The sequence below is a fragment of the Dendrobates tinctorius genome, unplaced genomic scaffold, assembly GCF_039654945.1.
Source record: "Dendrobates tinctorius isolate UK_male_01 unplaced genomic scaffold, ASM3965494v1 ptg000251l, whole genome shotgun sequence".
Classification (NCBI taxonomy): Eukaryota; Metazoa; Chordata; class Amphibia; order Anura; family Dendrobatidae; genus Dendrobates; species Dendrobates tinctorius.
In genome coordinates this window covers 6,009,190-6,032,052 of record NW_027361918.1, presented here as the reverse complement: position 1 = coordinate 6,032,052, position 22,863 = coordinate 6,009,190, and the positions used below count along the sequence as shown (strand labels likewise).

Here is a 22,863-nt window from a genome sequence, read left to right as displayed (position 1 = left end):
ATTACTGATAATCCTGAGCTCTCTGTAGATTATTACTGATAATCCTGAGATCTCTATAGATTATTACTGATAATCCTGAGATCTCTATAGATTATTACTGATAATAATGAGGTCTCTATAGATTACTGATAATCCTGATGTCTCTATAGATTATTACTGATAATCCTGTGCTCTCTATGGATTATTACTGATAATCCTGAGCTCTATATAGATTATTACTGATAATCCTGATGTCTCTATAGATTACTGATAATCCTGAGGTCTCTGTAATTATTACTGATGATCCTGAGGTCTCTGTAGATTATCTCTGATAATCCTGAGCCCTCTATAGATTATTACTGATAATCCTGAGCTCTCTATAGATTATTACTGATAATCCTGAGCTCTCTATAGATTATTACTGATAATCCTGAGCTCTCTATAGATTATTACTGATAATCCTGAGATCTCTATAGATTATTACTGATAATACTGAGATCTCTATAGATTATTACTGATAATCCTGAGCTCTGTAGATTGTTACTGATAATCCTGAGATCTCTATAGATTATTACTGATAATCCTGAGGTCTCTAATAGATTATTACTGATAATCCTGAGCTCTGTAGATTGTTACTGATAATCCTGAGATCTCTATAGATTACTACTGATAATCCTGAGATCTCTATAGATTATTACTGATAATTCTCAGCTCTCTGTAGATTATTACTGATAATCCTGAGCTCTCTATAGATTATTACTGATAATCCGGAGATCACTATAGATTATTACTGATAATCCTGAGCTCTCTGTAGATTATTACTGATAATCCTGAGCTCTCTGTAGATTATTACTGATAATCCTGAGATCGCTATAGATTATTACTGATAATCCTGAGATCGCTATAGATTATTACTGATAATCCTGAGCGCTGTATAGATTACTGATAATCCTGAGCCCTCTATAGATTATTACTGATAATCCTGAGATCTCTATAGATTATTACCGATAATCCTGAGATCTCTATAGATTATTACCGATAATCCTGAGCTCTCTATAGATTATTAGTGATAATCCTGAGATCTCTATAGATTATTACTGATAATCCTGAGCGCTCTATAGATTATTACTGATAATCCTGAGCGCTCTATAGATTATTACTGGTAATCCTGAGCTCTCTATAGATTATTACTGATAATCCTGAGATCTCTATAGATTACTGATAATCCTGAGCTCTCTGTAGATTATTACTGATAATCCTGAGCTCTCTATAGATTATTTCTGATAATCCAGAGATCACTATAGATTATTACTGATAATCCTGAGATCGCTATAGATTATTACTGATAATCCTGAACTCTCTATAGATTACTGATAATCCTGAGCTCTCTATAGATTATTACTGATAATGCTGAGCCCTCTATAGATTATTACTGATAATCCTGAGATCTCTATAGATTATTACCGATAATCCTGAGATCTCTATAGATTATTACCGATAATCCTGAGCTCTCTATAGATTATTAGTGATAATCCTCAACTCTCTATAGATTACTGATAATCCTGAGCTCTCTATAGATTATTACTGGTAATCCTGAGCTCTCTATAGATTATTACTGATAATCCTGAGATCTCTATAGATTATTACTGATAATCCTGAGCGCTCTATAGATTATTACTGATAATCCTGAGCTCTCTATAGATTATTACTGGTAATCCTGAGCTCTCTATAGATTATTACTGATAATCCTGAGATCTCTATAGATTATTACTGATAATCCTGAGATCTCTATAGATTATTACTGATAATCCTGAGCTCTCTGTAGATTATTACTGATAGTGCCGAGCTCTCTATAGATTATTACTGATAATCCTGAGCTCTCTATAGATTATTACTGATAATCCTGAGCTCTCTGTAGATTATTACTGATAATGCTGAGCTCTCTATAGATTATTACTGATAATCCTGAGCTCTCTGTAGATTATTACTGATAATGCTGAGCTCTCTATAGATTATTACTGATAATCCTGAGATCTCTATAGATTATTACTGATAATGCTGAGCTCTCTATAGATTATTACTGATAATCCTGAGCTCTCTGTAGATTATTACTGATAATCCTGAGCTCTCTGTAGATTATTACTGATAATGCTGAGCTCTCTATAGATTATTACTGATAATCCTGAGCTCTCTGTAGATTATTACTGATAATCCTGAGCTCTCTGTAGATTATTACTGATAATCCTGAGCTCTCTATAGATTATTACTGATAATCCTGAGATCTCTATAGATTATTACTGATAATCCTGAGATCTCTATAGATTATTACTGATAATCCTGAGATCCATGTAGATTATATACTGTTCATGTTCTGATCTCTACAGATTATTGGATTAGTTCTTTATATTCCCAGCTCTTTTCTGATTGTTACTTTATTTATGTATAATATGATTATAAATGTGGGACAATATGTGAGAATTTGGACTTTTTTTTGGACTGGCCTCTTCAGGACTATTTCCAGACCCATCCTTTTAGGGTCTGGCGTAGATGAGGGTGTGGGGGTCTTTACTAGGAATGTATATCAGGTGTTTTATTTAATCCACAATTCAGATCAGACACAGATTGTTGTCATCTACCTGCATCAATGGTCTGATCCCCAACTTCTAATTGGTTCCCACTGAAGATAATAGGATCCATTTAGACATCAATTTCTTTCCATCCCTCGTAGCAAAAGTCAGAGAATCTGTCAGTAAGGCCGCACGAACTACCACGCCCTTACAGCCTCCATCGTGGGTACCTTCCTTTGCAAACAGTTTGTAATCACACATTGCTCCTCTTTGCAGATGCTTTAAAGCAAGGAATACCAAGTGTCTATTTAAGGACACGCCCCCGAGGAACCCTTCTACTAGAATCTAGTGATAGAATACAACTGAAGATACTCAGTCTTAGTCCACACCTGTCCTGTCCATCTCTGGTGGTGTAAGGATTACATTGGCTAGAGGTGAGTCTTGTGAGGTCCCATAAAGCTTAGAGCCGATCCAGCAATTTTAGGAAACTGAATTTATAGTTTGTTTTCTCGGCTTCATTGTTGTAAGATGTCATGACACTGACCACCGCTTCCGTCTCCCTAACTCCTAGGTCTCTGCACCATGAAGTCTGCATCACCATCATCCATCACTCTGCTTGCTTGCTGTCTGATCCTCACCGGACAGGCAGGAGCTCGTCCCTTGGAAAGGAGCTTTTTTGAGGGCCCAAGGCTCAGTCTGGATGGATTGTTAAGTGATGAGAGCGCTCAGGCTTTGCTGTATTTTATAAGAGAAAGAGTGCCACAGCTGGAGGTAGGAGACCCCCAAGTGCAGCTGAGGGTGAGCAAGGGTTCCCTCTCCACAGAACACAAGTTACCATCCCAGGACCTGGCCTCCATGTTCAGCATCCTCCGGACGGTCTTCCAGGAGTTTAGGCCAGAGGAATCAGCAAGGACCTTCCTGGAAGTGTTTTCTGATCGCCTTAAGAGAGAAGACCCTCCAATCTCCATAGACTTGACTTATCATATACTTCGGCATATGATCGACATTGCAAAGACTCAGAACCAGAAGCATCAGGCAGAACAGAACCGCATCATATTTGACTCAGTAGGGAAATAAACCAACTGTGAATCGACTATGTCCAATGTCCAACCACGGGAGGTGCCATACCCTGCAGTGACCTGTGTCTACATGGTGGTAGGGTGGGCTCTGGACACCACAGACTGAAGGGACTGGGGGAGGCATGATTGGGGTTATCCTTTATGTATGGGTCACCAAATATGAACTTTTCCTGATTTCATCAGTCTCCAATTATCTTTGTGTTTTCCTCAGGCTCGTGCCCATCATCAGTGAAGCCGATTCTGGTCACACTGTCTTAATGATCATCTGTGTCCTCATATAGGCAGCCAAGGTCACAATATCAATAAAGCCCAAAACCCACCACAAATCCAACCCAATAGTCACACAGGGAGCCAGATGTTGGTGAGATCCCCAAAGGGAAATGTCAAGAATCAATAAGGGCAGACTGAGGGGAACGGTGACGTCTCCAGGAGGACAATGTAGAGAGGCTGAGAGATCATGCAATTTAGGGGTCACCACGAGCCCCACAGATAATTGTGTACTAGCAGAGTAATGTTTTTCCAGAGGGAGCTTGAGTTTGACCCTGGCTGCACCTTACCACCATAGACATATAGGTAATATGGTAACCAACGACCATGGGATCAGCTATCCCAGACCTGGACCCAGATGCTGTTTATTCGTTGTTGTTGTTGTAGCCCCCAAGAGCTGTAACGCGTCCCACCACAGGCTGCTGAGTTGTACCTTGTCCTTGTATGCAATAAAGCTGGTCCTGCTAATTGTCAGAAATGGGCTTCTTTACCAAATCCAATGACTTCACGGGGAAATAAAACGTTCTGATGAATCCATTTCAGGTAGAGACTTGTGTGATGGAGAATCTGGTGGATTTTGTGGCCGCCTGATCGTTCGCATTGACCAGGACCTGACCGGACGTCCTCTATACTGTTCCTTCACATCCCAGCACTCTGAAGCTGGCAATGGTCACTTACTCCTTAGGCCACGTTCCTGCCACAGTCACCAGTCCTGTAGAACATATCCCTAATAGATCCATATATTCCCACCGCGCACTCTCGGATCCCCCATACACTTTATAGCCCTATGTACTCCATGGAACACAGAATATATGGCGCGCACCATTGCCTGGTGTTAACATTGTACTGCACATCTGCCGCTTTATGAGGGGCTCCCACCGCACAGCAGTGATGTCAGAGAGTGAACACCTTGATGGAAGACCTGCCTATAGGGAGTCAGCCGGCAATCTGACCAATGGAGCAAAAGCTCCTGGTTAATGAACCCTCCTTTATTCCTATATGCTAACTAGGCTCGGTGCTCATTGGCAGTTGCTGGAAGGTTCAGTGCGTCATCATAGGTACGTGCCTTCAGGATATCTCCGCCCCCATCATACATCATTGACAGCGCGGTCTCCTATGAGATATCTCGCATGTGTCGTCCATAAGTGAGCAGCTTTTATCCTGCAGTCACCATGTAGCCTATTCTACGCCGGCGCTCTTACCAACAACACATAGGCGAGATATTAATGAGGTCCGCGCTGACTCCCATGAACGCAGCAGTCGGTCAATAAGCAGCGTATCTGCAATGTATATGGAGGCAGGGTCCACCGAAGCGCTCAGCCATACCCAAGTTGTGCCGAACCACCGGGCCACAACCCAAGTGCACAAAACAGCTCATAGCATATCGGTACATAAGCATAGCTCCCAACCGTCTCGTTTTCTGCGGGACAGTCATGTTTTTGCTCCGCCCACCCGCTGTCCCGCCCGGGACTTTGTCCCATACTGCAGGGAGATAAGCCGCATGCCCCCCATGCACCGACCCCATCCTCGCCCTCCCAGAGACCCACCGCAGCCCTCACAGCCTGCAACAACGTCGCTAGGCTCTGTTCTCTTCTATGCACACAGGACCTGTGATGAGGTCATAGGAGGGGAGGAGTCAGGGGTCATATGATCAGGGGCCTCCGTGTCTGCAGGATTCTGCTTTGCTGTTTGTCGTAGTGCACTGCTGGATGAGGGTAAGTTTAGTGTGGGTTCAGGAGGGGTTTACAGGGTGGATGTAGCAGAGCTGTGTGTGTACAAGGTGTACGGAGCTGAGCCTGTGTGTACAAGGTGTACGGAGCGGAGCCTGTGTGTACAAGGTGTACGGAGCGGAGCCTGTGTGTACAAGGTGTACGGAGCGGAGCCTGTGTGTACAAGGTGTACGGAGCGGAGCTGCATGTGTACGAGGTGTACGGAGCAGAACCGTGTGTACTAGGCGTACGGAGCGGAGCCATTTGTGTACAAGGTGTACGGAGCGGAGCTGTGTGTGTACGGAGCGGAGCAGAGTATGTACGAGGTGTACAGAGCAGAGCCGAGTATGTACGAGGTGTACGGAGCAGAACCGTGTGTACGAGGTGTACGGAGCGGAGCTGTGTGTGTACGAGGTGTACGGAGCGGAGCCGTGTGTGTACGGAGCGGAGCAGAGTATGTACGAGGTGTACAGAGCAGAGCCGAGTATGTACGAGGTGTACGGAGCAGAGCCGAGTATGTACGAGGTGTACGGAGCGGAGCCGTGTGTGTACGAGGTGTACGGAGCGGAGCCGAGTGTGTGCGAGGTGTACGGAGCGGAGCCGAGTGTGTGCGAGGTGTACGGAGCGGAGCCGAGTGTGTGCAAGGTGTACAGAGCAGAGCCACGTGTAGTAGGTGTACAGAGCAGAGCCACGTGTAGTAGGTGTACAGAGCAGAGCCACGTGTGTACTAGGTGTGCGGAGCCGTGTGTGTACGGGGTGTACAGAGCAAAGCCGCGTGGGTGCGAGGTGTACGGAGCAGAGCCATGTGTGTATGAGGTGTACGGAGCGGAGCCGAGTGTGTGCAAGGTGTACAGAGCAGAGCCACGTGTAGTAGGTGTACAGAGCAGAGCCACGTGTAGTAGGTGTACAGAGCAGAGCCACGTGTGTACTAGGTGTGCGGAGCCGTGTGTGTACGGGGTGTACAGAGCAAAGCCGCGTGGGTGCGAGGTGTACGGAGCAGAGCCATGTGTGTATGAGGTGTACGGAGCGGAGCCGAGTGTGTACGAGGTCTACGGAGCGGAGCCGTGTGTGTACGAGGTGTAGGGAGCGGAGATGTGTACGGAGCAAAGCCACGTGTGTACGAGGTGTACAGAGCAGAGATGTGTACGGAGCGGAGCCGAGTGTGTACGAGGTGTACAGAGCAGAGATGTGTACGGAGCGGAGCCGTGTGTACGAGGTGTATGGAGCGGAGCCGTGTGTGTGCAAGGTGTACAGAGCAGAGCCACGTGTACTACGTGTACAGAGCAGAGCCACATGTGTACGGAGTGTACAGAGCAAAGCCGAGTGTGTACGGAGCGGAGCCGTGTGTGTACGAGGTGTACAGAGCAGAGATGTGTACGGAGCAAAGCCGCGTTTGTACGAGGTGTACAGAGCAGATGTGTACGGAGCGGAGCCGTGGGTGTACGGAGCGGAGCCGTGTGTGTGCGAGGTGTACGGAGCGGAGCCTTGTGTGTGCGAGGTGTACGGAGAGGAGCCGAGTGTGTGCGAGGTGTACGGAGAGGAGCCGAGTGTGTGCGAGGTGTACGGAGCAGAGCCACGTGTACGAGGTGTACAGAGCGGAGCCGCGTGTGTACGAGGTGTACGGAGCGGAGCCGCGTGTGTACGAGGTGTACGGAGCGGAGCCGCGTGTGTACGAGGTGTACGGAGCGGAGCCGCGTGTGTACGAGGTGTACGGAGCGGAGCCGCGTGTGTACGAGGTGTACGGAGCGGAGCCGCGTGTGTACGAGGTGTACGGAGCGGAGCCGCGTGTGTACTAAGCGGAGCTGCGTGTGTACGAGGTGTACGGAGCGGAGCCGCGTGTGTACGAGGTGTACGGAGCGGAGCCGCGTGTGTACGAGGTGTACAGAGCAGAGATGTGTACGGAGCAAAGCCGCGTGTGTACGAGGTGTACAGAGTGAAGCCCTGTTTGTACGAGCTGTACGGAGCGGAGCTGCGTGTGTACGGAGCGGAGAGGTGTACGAGGTGTATGAAGCAGAGCTGTGTGTGTACGGAGCGGAGCCGTGTGTGTACGAAGCGGAGCTATGTATGTACGAGGTGTATGGAGCGGAGCCGCGTGTGTATGGAGCGGAGCCGTGCGTGTACGGAGTGGAGCTGCGTATGTATGGTGCAGAGCCGCGTGTGTATGAAGCAAAGCCACATGTGTACAAGGTTTACGGAGTGGAGCCGTGTGTACGTGTACAGAGCGTGGCCGCATGTGTACGAGGTTTACGGAGTGGAGCCACGTGTGCGCGAGGTGTACGGAGTGGAGCCGTGTGTGTACGAGGCATACAAAGCCAAACCGTTTGTGTGAGGTGTGCGGAGCCATGCGTGTACAAGGTGTATGGTGGGGAGCATTCATACCTCCCAACCGTCCCGAATCCAGCAGGACAGTCCCGATTTTGAGTCTGCCCCACTGCCCCGGCCGGGAGATTACTTTTCATGCGGATACAGGAGTACACGGCGGAGCCCCGAGGAGCTCTTTAAAATTCGCATATGACGTTCCACCGGAAGTGACGTGCTGGACTGGAAGCTGACCGGAAATTAGGTAATTTCGGTAGGAGATTGTGACGGAACCATGGAGGCACTTCAGGGAATGCTCCAGATCCATCACCGTGTCCTCCAACAGCACGGACAGCGGGATCGCCTTGGACTTGGGGATGTTGGCCATGTGAGCGGATCATGATATGTCCTGTTTCGGGAGGCTCAGGTGGGAACTAGAATGTGAGCCGGGCTGCTATAGTATCTTTGTAGAATCTTTGTTTCTCTCTCTGTTCTTTCTTTCGCTCTGTTCTTTCTTTCCCCACTTTCTTTCTGTCTCTAATCTTTCTCTCTCTCTGTTGTTTCTCTCTCTCTGTTCTCTTTCCCCTCTTTCTTTGTCTCTCCATTCTTTCTTTCCTCTCTTTCTCTCTCTGTTCTTTCGTTCTTTCCCCTCTTCCTCTTTCTAATCTTTCTTTCCCTCGCTCTGTTCTTTCTTTCCCCTCTTTCTTTCTCTCTTTCTCTCTCTGTTCTTTCTCTCTCTTTCTCTCGCTCTGTTCTTTCTTTTTCTCTTTCTTTCTCTCTGTTCTTCCCCTCTCTTTTTTTTCTCTTTTCTTTCCCCTTTCTTTTTCTCTGTTTTCTTTCTTTCCCTTCTTTATTTCTTTCTTTCTCTGTTCTTTATTTCTTTTATTTCTTTCCTCTCTTTCACTCTCTCTGTCTGTTCTTTCTTTCCCCTCTTTCTTTTTTTCTCTCTGTTCTTTTTTTCTGTCCTCTCTTTCTCTCTCTATTCTTTTTCTTTCTTTCCTTCTTTCTCTCTGTTCTGTTCTTTCTTGCTCTCTCCCTCTGTTCTTTCTTTCCCCGCTTTCTTTTTTCTCTTTTTTTCTGACCCCCTCTTTCTTTATTTTTCTCTCTGTTCTTTCTTTCTCTGTTCTTTCTTTCCCCTCTTTCTTTCTCTCTCTTTCTCTCTCTGTTCTTTTTCTCTCTCTCTCTGTTCTTTCTTTCGCCTCTTTCTTTCTTTTTCTCTCTGTTCTTTCTTTCTTTCCCCTCTTTCTTTCATTCTTTCTTTCTCTGTTCTTTATTTCTTTTATTTCTTTCCTCTCTTTCTTTCGCTCTCCCTGTCTGCTCTTTCTTTCCCCTCTTTCTTTTTTTTCTCTGTTCTTTTTTTCTATCCACTCTTTCTTTCTCTCTCTGTTCTTTTTCTTTCTTCTTTCTCTCTGTTCTGTTCTCTCTTGCTCTCTCCCTCTCTGTTCTTTCTTTCCCCTTTTTCTTTTTTCTCTTTTTTTCTGTCCCCCTCTTTCTTTCTATCTGCTCTTTCTTTCTCTTTCTTTCCCGTATTTCTCTTTCTTTCTGTTATTTTTCTCTCTGTTCTCTCTCTCTGTTCTTTCTTTTGCCCCGTTCTTTCTTTCTCTTTGTTTCCCCTCTTTCTTTCTCTCGCTAACCTTTCTTTCTTTCCCCTCTTTCTTTCCCTTCTTTCTTTCTCTCTATCTCTCTGTTCTTTCCCATTTTTCTTTCTCTCCCTGTCTGTTCTTTCTTTCTCTCTTTTTTTTCTCTCTGTTCTTTTTTTCTGTCCCCTCTTTCTTTCTCTCTGTTCTTTCTTTCTTTCTTTCCATTCTTCCTTTCTTTCTCTCTGTTCTTTCTTTCTCTCTGCTCTTTCTTTCTCTGTTATCTTTCCCCTCTTTCTTTCTCTCTGTTCTTTCTTTCTCTTTCTTTCTCTCTCTGTTATTTCTTTCCCCTCTTTCTCTCTCTGTTCTTTTTTCTGTCCCCTTTCTCTCTCTCTGTTCTTTTTTCTGTCCCCTTTCTCTCTCTGTTCTTTTTTCTGTCCCCTCTTTCTTTCTTTCTTTCTCTAATCTTATTCTTTCTGTTTTCTTTCTCTCTCTGTTCTTCCTTTCTTTGTTCTTCCTTTCTTTGTTCTTCCTTTCTTTGTTCTTTCTTTCTCTCTCTGTTATCTTCCCCTCTTTCTTTCTTTCCCCTCTTTCTTTCTTTCTTTCTCTAATCTTATTCTTTCTGTTCTTTCTTTCTCTCTGTTCTTCCTTTCTTTCTCTGTTTTCTTTATCTCTGTTATCTTTCCCCTCTTTCTTTCTTTCTCTCTAATCTTATTCTTTCTGTTCTTTCTTTCTCTCTCTGTTCTTCCTTTCTTTCTCTGTTCTTTCTTTATCTCTCTGTTATCTTTCCCCTCTTTCTTTCGCTCTGTTCTTTCTTTCTCTCTCTGTTATTTGTTTCCCCTTTCTCTCTCTGTTCTTTTTTTCTGTCCCCTCTTTCTTTCTCTCTGTTCTTTGTCTCTGTTTCTTTCCCCTTTTTCTTTCTTTCTTTCTTTCCCTTTCTGTTCTTTCTTTCTCTCTGTTTTCTTTTTACTCTCTGTTCTTTCCTTTCCTCAGTACTAGTCAATGTGCTAACAGTACCGGCCACTGTGCCCATAATGCCAGCCACTTTGCCCTCAGTACCAGTCAGTGTGATCAGCAGTGCTAAATGGGTGCAGTTGGGGCGTGGACATGGGTGTGACTAGTTGTGAAATTGGTGTGGTCGGGCACGGGTGTGGTCGGGGCATGGCCTAACATTTGCTGTGGCGCGCTGCGCGCCGCAGCCTTTGTCCCTCTTTCCCCTCTTCAAAAGTTGGGAGGTATGACATAAGATGGTATTTAACAACACAAGGGCGCCGCTCGGTTTAAGCCCAGTTGAGATTTGCAGATTCACTTTAAGTAAATCCAAATAAATCATAGATGGAACGAAGACCCTCAGGCAAATCTCAAGGGTAACAGTGTATGAGACAACAGCCCTGATATTCTCCAATATCTTCACCGCTCTGCCGTCACACGCCATCTGTACGGCATATCACCGCTGCGCCGTCACACGCCGTCTGTACGGCATATCACCGCTGCGCCGTCACACGCCGTCTGTACGGCATATCACCGCTGCGCCGTCACACGCCGTCTGTACGGCATATCACCGCTGCGCCGTCACACGCCGTCTGTACGGCATATCACCGCTGCGCCGTCACACGCCGTCTGTACGGCATATCACCGCTGCGCCGTCACACGCCATCTGTACGGCATATCACCGCTGCACCGTCACACGCCATCTGTACAGTATATCATCGCTGTGCCGTCACACGCTATCTGTACAGTGTCTTTAGCAGTATATGGCATTCTCTTCCTTTCTTTACGGCCAATTTGTAATCTATAATGACCTCTCATTGCCACAAAATATCTGCTACATTCCCTGCCTCAGCTTTTATTTAGGTTCTAATAGCACCTTCTGATTGACTGTGGTAAATCATGTGATATCATAGCTGCAGTGCATTATGGGGAAGCCCTCCCCACAATACCCGAGGTCATGATGTCCTATATGGAAGAGTCTTCAGCACTCCCGCCAAATGTCTTATTTCTCAACACGGAGCGCATACACATCACCCCCATTTTCTGGCCATGGGTTTTGTCCCTGACAACTAGTGACCCTTGGACCAGAGTCACTAAGCTCCCTGAGTCCAGGAGTGCCTCTGTCTGGTACCCATTGATGAGTACCTGGCATCGTTAGGGTTCGCTGCCAGCAGTGCCTGTAGTTGCAGTGCAAACTGGCTGGGTGTACATATACACTCACTGGCCACTTTATTAGGTACACCATGCTAGTAAGGGGTTGGACCCCCTTTTGCCTTCAGAACTGCCTCAATTCTTCGTGGCAGAGATTCAACAAGGTGCTGGAAGCATTCCGCAGAGATTTTGGACCATATTGACATGATGGCATCACACAGTTGGCGCAGATTTGTCGGCTGCACATCCCTGATGCGAATCTCCCGTTCCACCACATCCCAAAGATGCTCTATTGGATTGAGATCTGGTGACTGAGGAGGCCATTTGAGTACAGTAAACTCATTGTCATGTTCAAGAAACCAATCTGAGATGATTCGAGCTTTATGACATGGCGCATTATCCTGCTGAAAGTAGCCATCAGATGTTGGGTACATTGTGGTCATAAAGGGATGGACATGGTCAGCAACAATACTCAGGTAGGCTGTGGCGTTGCAACGATGCTCAATTGGTACCAAGGGGCCCAAAGAGTGCCCAGAAAAAATTCCCCACACCATGACACCACCACCACCAGCCTGAACCGTTGATACAAGGCAGGATGGATCCATGCTTTCATGTTGTTTACGCCAAATTCTGACCCTACCATCCGAATGTCGCAGCAGAAATCGAGACTCATCAGACCAGGCAACGTTTTTCCAATCTTCTACTGTCCAATTTCGATGAGCTTGTGCAAATTGTAGCCTCAGTTTCCTGTTCTTAGCTGAGAGGAGTGGTACCCAGTGTGGTCTTCTGCTGCTGTAGCCCATCTGCCTCAAAGTTCGACGCACTGTGCGTTCAGAGATGCTCTTCTGCCTACCTTGGTTGTAACGGGTGGCAATTTGAGTCACTGTTGCCTTTCTATCAGCTCGAACCAGTCTGCCCATTCTCCTCTGACCTCTGGCATCAACATGGCATTTCCGGCCACAGAACTGCCGCTCACTGGATTTTTTTTCTTTTTCGGACCATTCTCTGTAAACCCTAGAGATGGTTGTGCGTGAAAATCCCAGTAGATCAGCAGTTTCTGAAATTCTCAGACCAGCCCTTCTGGCACCAACAATCATGCCACGTTCAAAGGCACTCAAATCACCTTTCTTCCCCATACTGATGCTCGGTTTGAACTGCAGGAGATTGTCTTGACCATGTCTACATGCCTAAATGCACTGAGTTGCCGCCATGTGATTGGCTGATTAGAAATTAAGTCTTAACACACAGTTGGACAGGTGTACCTAATAAAGTGGCCAGTGAGTGTATGTACAGCGAATATTCCACAGTCCATGGGTTCAGGTGTCAGCGGGCAGTTGGCAGCCATATATCCGGGCCCTTGGCACCGCCAATACTTGATAACTGTGACATGACTAGACCTTGGGGCCAATGTAGGGGAAACGGGTCTGTTGTCCCTCTCACTTCGGGATACCCCCTCAGTACGGGCTCGGTCCTAATTTGCCCCAGTAGAGGGACTTTTCCCGGCTTCTGGGCTGGTGGGGCCCGACATGACAGCCGAAGTGGAGCAATGTCCCGTGTAAAGTCCTGAATGGCCGTATACCGCTCAACCAGTCCAACCACCTGATCCAGAGTGCCCGAATCCCCTTGTCCCACCCAATGTTGTATGCCTGCTGAGCCCTCACCAGCCTCTCTACCATCTGGAATGGGGTTAAGGTCTCAGGCTGAAACCATTTCTTGACCAGCTGCAGTAAGTCAAAAGCCTGAGACCTGACGGGGCGAGACTCCTCAAAGTGTAAGGGGGTGAAGCACAAGAAGGACAAGAAAGGGTTTACCTCCCCTGCTCCATGCCTGGAACCATATAGCTGTGCAGTAGGGTTGTCAGGGGGAAGACTCTTGGACCTGAACCGACTGCATCATGGGCCTGTCAGTAGCAGTGGGGAAGAGGAAGTTGTGCTGTACAGGAAGGAAGCAGGTCAGAGAGCGGGAAGACGGCACCCTGAGGAGAGAGCAGGATGCAGCCGTTCTCTGGGGAGGAGAGAGAAATCCCGTTCTGAGGGCAAATACCGGGGGACTACACAGACTGCAGTTCGTGACTGCGTGGAGCCGGAGTTTGCAGTGACAGCAGAGGTGTGTCCTGACTCCTGTGCTAAGACTGTGCCCTGTGTAGAGACTGTGGCTCGTGCTGAGACAGTGCCCTGTGTAAAGACTGCCCTGTACTGATATCGTGCCCCGTGCGAAGCCCCGGTACCTGTGGTGTTAGTGCAGAGCCCCTGATTCCTGTGGCGAGACTTAACTGTAGTGTTGGAGAGAAGGACTCGGAGTAGAGGGGATCCCGTTTGTCTCGTTCCCCCTCTGGCTCCCGCAGTAACCCTTGAGAGATTTTACACGACAAGCGCCGCTGGTGATTCGGCGCCAACATGGGAGAAGTTCGACCCTTCAAACAAGTCCCCTTCAGACTGATAAGTTCTTTCAGAGAAAACACCGCCTTAAACTGTTTAATACTGTTTATGCCTTTTGCCTGTTTTAGAACTTGTTCTCACATTGCCAATACTCGCACCCTCATATTGCCAGTGTTAATCCCTGTAAATAAACCTCCATTTAACTGTTCGTCCGCCTGTTCCGTGGTGACATACCCAACACCTGCACGTTGTTACAAAAGGACAACTGGTACACTCGCTGAGCCCGCACATATGTATTAACCCTGTCGGGCAAGGATCTCACCTCTCAGCTTCTCATAGTACTGTGCATCGTCCCGACTGAGGTCCAAGCCTTCTGGGCATCTCTCGTCAGGAAAGGGGCCACCACTTCAGCCCACTGGGTAATCAGCAAGCCCTCCCACTCTGCAGTGCACTCGAGCACGGTGAGGAAGGTCTCCATGTCGTCCTAAGGACCCATCTTCCTCAGCGCTGACCGGACTCTATACCGGGCCTCTGAACTTATCGAGGTTGCTGGTGGAGCCGCCTCTCACATAGCCAAGATCTGCTGTATCAACAGGTTATTTGTCTGCTGCTATTGGTGATGCTCCTGCTGCCTTTGCTCCTGTTGTTGGCGCTGAAACTGCAGCTGGTGCTGCATGAGGACCAACTGCTTCAGAAGCGCCTCCATCTTGTCGGCCATCTTGAGCTGTAGGCTTAATCACTGACATGCAGCACGCTTTGGGGTATGCCTCAGTTCACACTTCCCGCATTCCCCAACCATATGTAGTGCAGCGGGTTGGTGCAGTGTGACAGACAGGGAGTGACGACAGGAAAGTTCAAAACAAAGTCTCTTTTAATGGTCAGCGTACTCACAAACAGAAAGCAAACAGTATCCGCCGGATGACAGCTGGGGAAACAAGACAGTCAGTATTCGCGACCGTTTTGTGTGGGGGACTGCACCGCCGTGTACGCTGAGGGGTGCCAGGCCTTTTGGCTCCATGTTACCTCACACATGTAGAACTCTGCAGAGCCTCCTGCTCTGCACGCTTGCAAACCCAAACTGACACACCCAAGCCCTCTGGTGCAGGGTTTTTACAAGGAACCTGTGGCCCGTAGGCCACTTGGAAGACCTGGCCGGGAGGAAGCGGACCGCCCCACTGCCATCCTGTAGTCCGCTTCAAAAATAAAAGCCCATGGCAGGTTTTCTTAAATCTGCCTTGGACAAATAGCTTGCCCAAGACCAAACTTACATTTATTTTGCACTGCAATCACAGCTATGCCTGTGACTGCAATCTACTCCTGCGGCCTCAATGTGCTGCTGTACGCATCCTGGGGGACACAGCGACCCTCATAGATAACACCGGTCACTGCCTCACACTTGTTACTTTTTAAAAAGACTTTTCAACTATCAAATTTGTTGCCTCCAGTAAGTAAAACCCACTTAAAATGCTGCTGGTTTCATCTACCATCCCTGAGTGGGGAAACCGTTCTGAGAAGTGTATCCAAATCTGTGGTAGTGATTGTGGTAACGATAAACTCCTTGGTGGTCTACACCAATGATGGAATAATCTACCTGTACTGGAAGGCGCAGCACACCTGCAGTACATGCTGTGGCCCCAATCCCAATTTAACTGATGTTTCTGCCAGTCACTTGTTTTTTGCATCCTCCCCCAACATGCCAGCCTAGCGCTCTCCTCTGCAGCCCATGGGAAGGGTGGTGCTGCCTGCATAATGGCAGCGCCAGACCGACCCTGGACGTGATGGCTGATCAAGTATAAATGTGTATCTGTTCAATGCGTACCCGAGCTCCCAGCATATACCTATCCATAGGTCTCCAGCCACCGGACCTTTTGGCTTACGGTTCCAGCGGCAGCGTCGTCTGCACGGCGCACATACCCATTATGTAGCGTTAATCCTGCACTCATTACCAAGGAGTTGGAGTGCAAGATGGTGGCCTAACAATGGCCCCTGTGGGTGACACCTCCTACTCGTCGCAGCCAACTGTGTCAGGCGCCGGTCAGTACAGAGATGTTCTGTAGGTAAAGGTTCGGCCGCCAAAGACCACCAACCCTCGCTCAGCTCGACCATCTGAGACACACAACAATTATAATTCTTAGGCTACAGCGACTGAAGAAACAAGCCATGTATGAAACTGCTCCAGCTCGTGGAGCGCTACAGGATGGGTAACAGGAGGAGACCACTATATTAGAGGAGGAACAGTCTGAGGACACAAGATGCTGGAAGACGTCACTAAGAAGCCAGAAGTTCATCCAACGGGATGCTCTTGGGTCGCCCTCCCAGGGCCGTGGGGTGTCGGTGGGATGTGTCACAGCAGCGGTGACCCGGTCCGTGGCCTGGGCGCCCAGTTAATGGGGGAAGTTTGAATGGTGGAATGTAGTGGATTAAATGAATAGTTTGTGACGCCACCTGTGGTGTTCGGCAATTGAGATGTTAAGCCGACGCTGCATGCAGATCCTCTGGGACTGGTGGTGTGGTGCAGCCAAGATGGTGAAGCTCCCCACAGGTGGAGCTGTAGTCCCAGGGCAGTGTAGATGTAGGGGTAGAGGAGAGGCGCAGGCGGTGTAGAAGCTGGTACCCCGATGTAGTGGTACAGGGTGTGTTAGCGCAGGAATAATTGGAGGACACCAGGGCATGTAGTTCCAAAGCTTTACTCACAGTCTGTAGTACACACAGGTGCCTGCCTCCGTGCTTTGTCCTCCGGGTCAGGGTCTCAGTCAACCTCCAGATCAGATGGAATGCTCCCTTCCAACACTCCGCCAACATGTGCCTTTCTGAACGTCTCCTCTTATAGCGCCTTTGGTGTGAAGTACTCCTAGTACTGAGTTACACTGGAGTTCCTCCTGACAGATGTTCCCAAGAACCATACTTCATAGAATCATAGAATCGTAGAGTTGGAAGGGACCTCCTGGGCCATCTGGTCCAACCCCCTGCTTGTACGGCAGACAGTTGTAGCCTGCTTCGGGCACTCCTCACTCCTAAGTCCCAGCTCACTATCCAAGTTGCTGTTGTGCCCCCAAGTCTTAGATGGGAGTAGTGCATTTGGGTCGCCCCCGCCGGCCTCACCCAGGGCTGCGGGGTATCTCACATAATAATTCAGGCAGGGCAGGCCCAATACTCTTCGCTGTCTTTTCTTAGGACCTCCTATCTCTCCACGCCCTTCTTCTCCGCGCCAGCGGCCATTTCTAATGTCCATTTTACAGTCTATTAAATCAGGTCTTCTGCACATTCTCAAAAGTTCAAAGTCCAACAAATTTCAGGCACACAGAACCCGATGGCATCGGGTCTCATCATCCTGTTCGTGACGCCAAAATTGTGTCGCAACCGTCGGCTTCACCCAGTGCTGCGGGGTACTCGGTACCGGGCCGGTGTCAGGGGGACGATGTGTCACAGCAGCGGTGACACGGTCCGTGGCCCTGGGCCCCAATATCGATGGCGGTGATGTTTGTTTGTAATGTAGTTCGTGTCGCCACCCGTGGTGTTTGGCAAGTAAGATGTTAACCAACGCTGCGTGCAGATCCTCTGGGGCTGATGGTGTGTCGCAGCTTAGATGGTGTAGCTCCCCACAGGTGAAGCTGTAACCCCAGGGCAGTGTGAAAGTACAATGGAGGAGTAAGGGCACGGGATGATGTAGATGTTATTACCCAGTTGTAGCGGTGCTGATGCGGGAAGGAATGGAGGACACCAGAGCTTGCAGTTTCAAAGCTTTACTCACAGTTCGTAGTGCACACAGGTGCCCGCTTCGGTACCGTGTCCTCCGGAGCAGAGGCCCAGCCAACCTCCAGGCAAGATAAGACTCTCCCTGCCAGCACCCCGCCAATGTGTCCTTCCTGAACGACTCCTCTATTGCGCCTTTTAATGTTAAGAGCTCCAGTACCGTGGTTACTCTGAAGTTCCTCCTGTCTGATGTTCCTAACAACTCTCTCACTTGTCTGACAGACAGCTGTAGCCTGCTTCGGGGACTTCCTTCTCCTGAATCCCGGCTCTCTATCCGTTTCGCTGTTGTGTCCCAAGTCTTGGTTGGGAGTAGTGCATGTACAGCCAACTACTCCACCGGTGTCTGCTGCAGAACCATAAGTGTCCATACAACCTCGGGGACCGGGCCCCGGCCTTGCGCTGAGAACCTATAGGCAGGGTTCCTATCCAACCCACTACTCCTCTCTGTTCTCTCTCCACTTCGTTCCGTGCTTGTCTTTCTCCTATGGAAATGCAGATTACAGTTCTACGTCTCTGCTTCTCTCTTCCTTTCCCGTGCCAGCTGGCTCAGGTCACTGAGGCAGCTGCAGCACTCCTTCTTCTATCCCTTCTTCCAGCGATCCCCCACTCCTCGCTGAGTGGCTAGAAACTCAACTCAAACCAAACTGAACAGAACTGAACTCCGTCAGACGGCCCCCTAAGGGACTGACCTGTAATTCTATCTTTCTCAGTCTTTTATACTAACTCCACCCACCTCCCAGCACATCTCGTGTTACAAAGCAGGGTTCCATGAAAGGTGCTCCTTCTACACCCTGAGCCTAAAGCTGCAATGTGGCCCTGCTGAACTATCCTGTGTGTGGAATGCAGGTGTTGGAGTGTGGCAGGGAGTTCCCACCTTACCTGGATGGTGGGGCACTACACCTTAGGAGAAGGTGCAGTACCTCTGTGGCGACTGAGCCTCAGGGGCGCCACACATTTACAGCTCACTACTCCACCGGTGTCTGCTGTATAACCATTAGTATCCATACAACCTCGGGGACCGGGCCCCGGCCTTGCGCTTAGAACTTCTAGGCAGGGTTCTCCTCTAACCCACGTCCTCCGTTCCCTTTTACTCCTACGTTCCGTACTAGTCTCTCCTTCTTACGGAAGATCAGGTTTCTGTTCAATGTCTTTCTCCTTCTTTCCTTTCTCGTGCCAGCAGACCCAGGTCACTGAGGTCTGCTGCAGCACCTCCTTCCTCCATCCCTCTCCCAGGGATCTTCTCTCCTCACTCTCCTGAACTGAACTACTGACCAAAATCCTAAACCTTCCCGCTCTTTTATGTATTCTAACTCCACCCGCCTCCCAGCATGTTTCGTGTTCCAAGCAGGGAGCCACCAAAGGTGCTCTGCTACACTCCAAGCAGGGAGCCGCAATGTGGCTTTGCTGAACTACCATGTTGTGTGGGGTGCGAGTGTTGGAGCGTGTTCAGGAGCCTCCAACCTACCTGGATGGTGGGGTACCACACCTCAGGAGGATGTGCAGTACCTCTGTGGCAACTGAATCCTCAGGGGCGCCACACTCTCACCACTGCTGAGGTCACAAGGCAGGAAACGACCATTAGAGAGGGGTGCACATGATATCTACATGGGGGTGCCAGGAGGAAAAGCCAGAGGACAAAAGATGCTGGAAGACGTCACTAAGAAGCCAGATGTTCATCGTAGGGGATGCTCTCACCACTGATGAGGTCACAAGGTAGGGGACGACCATTCAAGAGGGGCGCACATGATATCTACATGAGGGGATGCTAGGAGGAGACCACTGTAAGAGGATGAGCTGAGCTCCAGAAGACACAGAGTCAAGAAGGAGTTACATTTTATACATACTGTATGTTTTATTGTTACATGTTTTTACATATAAATCTGCATTTTATCCATATGACCGGTTTGTGTCTCGGTTTCCTGGAGGTTTTACCGCAAGGCCATCCCCGGGGATTGGGGAGGGCTGTTCAAAGGGGAACCAGTGGAAAGCTATAGGGATACAGTTTAGCAGCATTCTTGAAAAGAGATAGTTAAAAGCTTGGGAATAGCCCAATATTGGAAGGGTTAGATCAGATAAAAAAGGGGAAGCACTTACTAGTTAGGAGGAAGTGGCAGTGGCACATAGTGTTAGTAGTGGAATGTTCAAGGTCAGTAGATGCACAAGCTGCGAAAGCTCCTACCAGTAGTCAGTAGCACAAGGACACAACTGAGGTTTAACCCAGATCCCGATGCGGTCCAGGGTGCTGGGGCCCAGAAGAGGCATCGGACTCCATGGCTCAATCTCTAACTGGAAGATGTTGCTTGGGTCACAGGGAGTGGGAAAGATGGTGGGCCTCAGAGAAGCTGTACTGCCGGATAGGAAGCCCCTGGTACCAGCAGAAGTTGTTGAGGTTGGAGCACGTTGGGCAAAATGGAGGCAAGAACTGAAAGTATACTGGGCAAAGGAAACACCAACCGAGAGGGCCTCTGTCTCCTGTGGGCCGCAAATCAATATATCCGAATTGCACAGTAAAGCCGAACCTGTTCAAGTGGACAAAATGTCCCCTGGTGTGTTACTGATACACAGCACCCACCCACAGCATCCACCCACAGCACGGCCCACAGCATCGGCCCAGAGCACAGCTCACAGCACGGCCCACAGCACCAATACACAGCACCCACCCACAGCACGGCCCACAGCACCAATACACAGCTCCGGCCCAGAGCACAGCTCACAGCACGGCCCACAGCACCAATACACAGCTCCGGCCCAGAGCACAGCTCACAGCTCCGGCCCAGAGCACAGCCCACAGCTCCGGCCCAAAGCACAGCCCACAGCTTCGGCCCAGAGCATGGCCCACAGCACCAATACACAGCACCCACCCACAGCTCACAGCACGGCCCACAGCACCAATACACAGCACCGGCCCACAGCTCCGGCCCAGAGCACGGCCCACAGCACCAATACACAGCACCGGCCCACACCATCAGCTCACAGCTCCGGCCCAGAGCACAGCCCACAGCACCGGCCCACAGCTCTGGCCCAGAGCATCGGCCCACAGCACCAATACACAGCACCCACCCACAGCTCCGGCCCAGAGCAAGGCCCACAGCATCCACCCACAGCACGGTCCACAGCTCCGGCCCACAGCATGGCCCACAGCACGGCCCACAGCTCCGGCCCACAGCATGGCCCACAGCACGGCCCACAGCTCCGGCCCACAGCATCCACCCACAGCACCGGCCCACAGCATCCACCCACAGCACCGGCCCACAGCATCCACCCACAGCACCGGCCCACAGCATCCACCCACAGCACCGGCCCACAGCACGGCCCACAGCACCAATACACAGCACCCACCCACAGCTCACAGCACGGCCCACAGCACCGGCCCACAGCTCCGGCCCAGAGCAAGGCCCACAGCATCCACCCACAGCACGGTCCACAGCTCCGGCCCACAGCATGGCCCACAGCACGGCCCACAGCACGGCCCACAGCTCCGGCCCACAGCATGGCCCACAGCACGGCCCACAGCTCCGGCCCACAGCATCCACCCACAGCACCGGCCCACAGCATCCACCCACAGCACCGGCCCACAGCACGGCCCACAGCATCCACCCACAGCACCAATACACAGCACCCACCCACAGCTCCGGCCCACAGCATCGGATCACATCATTAGAACACAGCACCAATACACAGCTCCTGCCCACAGCTCCAGTCTACAGCTCCGGTTCACATCATCGGTCCAAAGCTTCGTCTCACAGCTCCGACCCTGATCACTGGCACTGACCACCATGGTCCAGGAAGAACAGCCGGAGGACAGAAGATGCTGGAAGACATCATTAAGAAACCAGAACGCTCTCACCACTGCTGAAGTGACAGGAGAGAGGTGAACAGTAGAGAGGGGCCCACATGACATCTATATAGGGGAGAAGACCACCACCAATGAAGACTAGCGATGACCGGCGGACACCAGGACGTCTGCTCAATGTGCTGCTGACCTTCTCTCCCCACAGGGGGCGCCGTGCGGGCTGTGATGGATGAGGACGTCACACGGGATAATGGTGTTAGACTGCGCAGGGACAGGGACGGTCCAGATAAGTGGATTACCCGGTGACGCACTGCGGCCGCTCGTCACATCTCCCTCCACACAGGAGTGACACAGATGGATGAGTCTCAGGACAGTGGACGCGGCTCAGGATCACTCTCCCAGATCAGCACCGGGCGACACATCCACTTACTGCAACATCATCTCCATATGTCATCGCCCGTCACGACACCGAGCAAGGCCGAAACCAGCCCTGTGGGGTAACCATGACACACAGGGCAGAGCTTGACCTCACCAGGGTCAGCTCCTCCCACTATTGGGTAACTGAGAGGGAGCTATGAGACCTGGAGTCAGCTCCTCCCACTGTGGGGTGACTGAGAGGGAGCTATGAGACCTGGAGTCAGCTCCTCCCACTATAGGGTGACTGAGAGAGAGCTATGAGACCTGGAGTCAGCTCCTCCCACTGTTGGGTGACTGAGAGGGAGCTATGAGACCTGGAATCAGCTCCTCCCACTATAGGGTGACTGAGAGGGAGCTATGAGACCTGGAGTCATCTCCTCCCACTATAGGGTGAATGAGAGGGAGCTATGAGACCTGGAGTCAGCTCCTCCCACTATAGGGTGACTGAGAGAGAGCTATGAGACCTGGAGACAGCTCCTCCCACTGTTGGGTGACTGAGAGGGAGCTATGAGACCTGGAATCAGCTCCTCCCACTATAGGGTGACTGAGAGGGAGCTATGAGACCTGGAGTCAGCTCCTCCCACAATAGGGTGACTGACAGGGAGCTATGAGACCTGGAGTCAGCTCCTCCCACAATAGGGTGACTGAGAGGGAGCTATGAGACCTGGAGTCAGCTCCTCCCACTATAGGGTAACTGAGAGGGAGCTATGAGACCTGGAGTCAGCTCCTCCCACAATAGGGTGACTGAGAGGGAGCTATGAGACCTGGAGTCAGCTCCTCCCACAATAGGGTGACTGAGAGGGAGCTATGAGACCTGGAGTCAGCTCCTCCCACTGTGGGGTGACTGAGAGGGAGCTATGAGACCTGGAGTCAGCTCCTCCCACTATTGGGTGTCTGAGAGGGA

General features: G+C 49.9%; 1 protein-coding gene across 5 annotated transcripts in view; it reads left to right on the top strand.

The window, feature by feature from the left end:
- The window catches only part of LOC141065356 (mitochondrial inner membrane protein Mpv17-like), a 102,890-nt gene extending 98,520 nt beyond the window's left edge, over positions 1-4,370 (top strand). The window contains exons 8-9 of one of the 5 annotated variants that reach the window (XR_012226404.1): positions 2,823-2,980; positions 3,118-3,257. Coding sequence is in view for 2 of the 5 variants with exons in the window: in XM_073557795.1 (XP_073413896.1) it covers positions 3,129-3,623 (495 nt within the window). In the remaining 3 variants the exon portion in view is untranslated. Of the gene's footprint in view, positions 1-2,822; positions 2,981-3,117 lie in introns of those variants that run through there. The other 4 variants (XM_073557795.1, XR_012226403.1, XR_012226402.1 and 1 more) reach the window with 4 other exon arrangements.
- Positions 4,371-22,863: the final 18,493 nt, after the last annotated feature.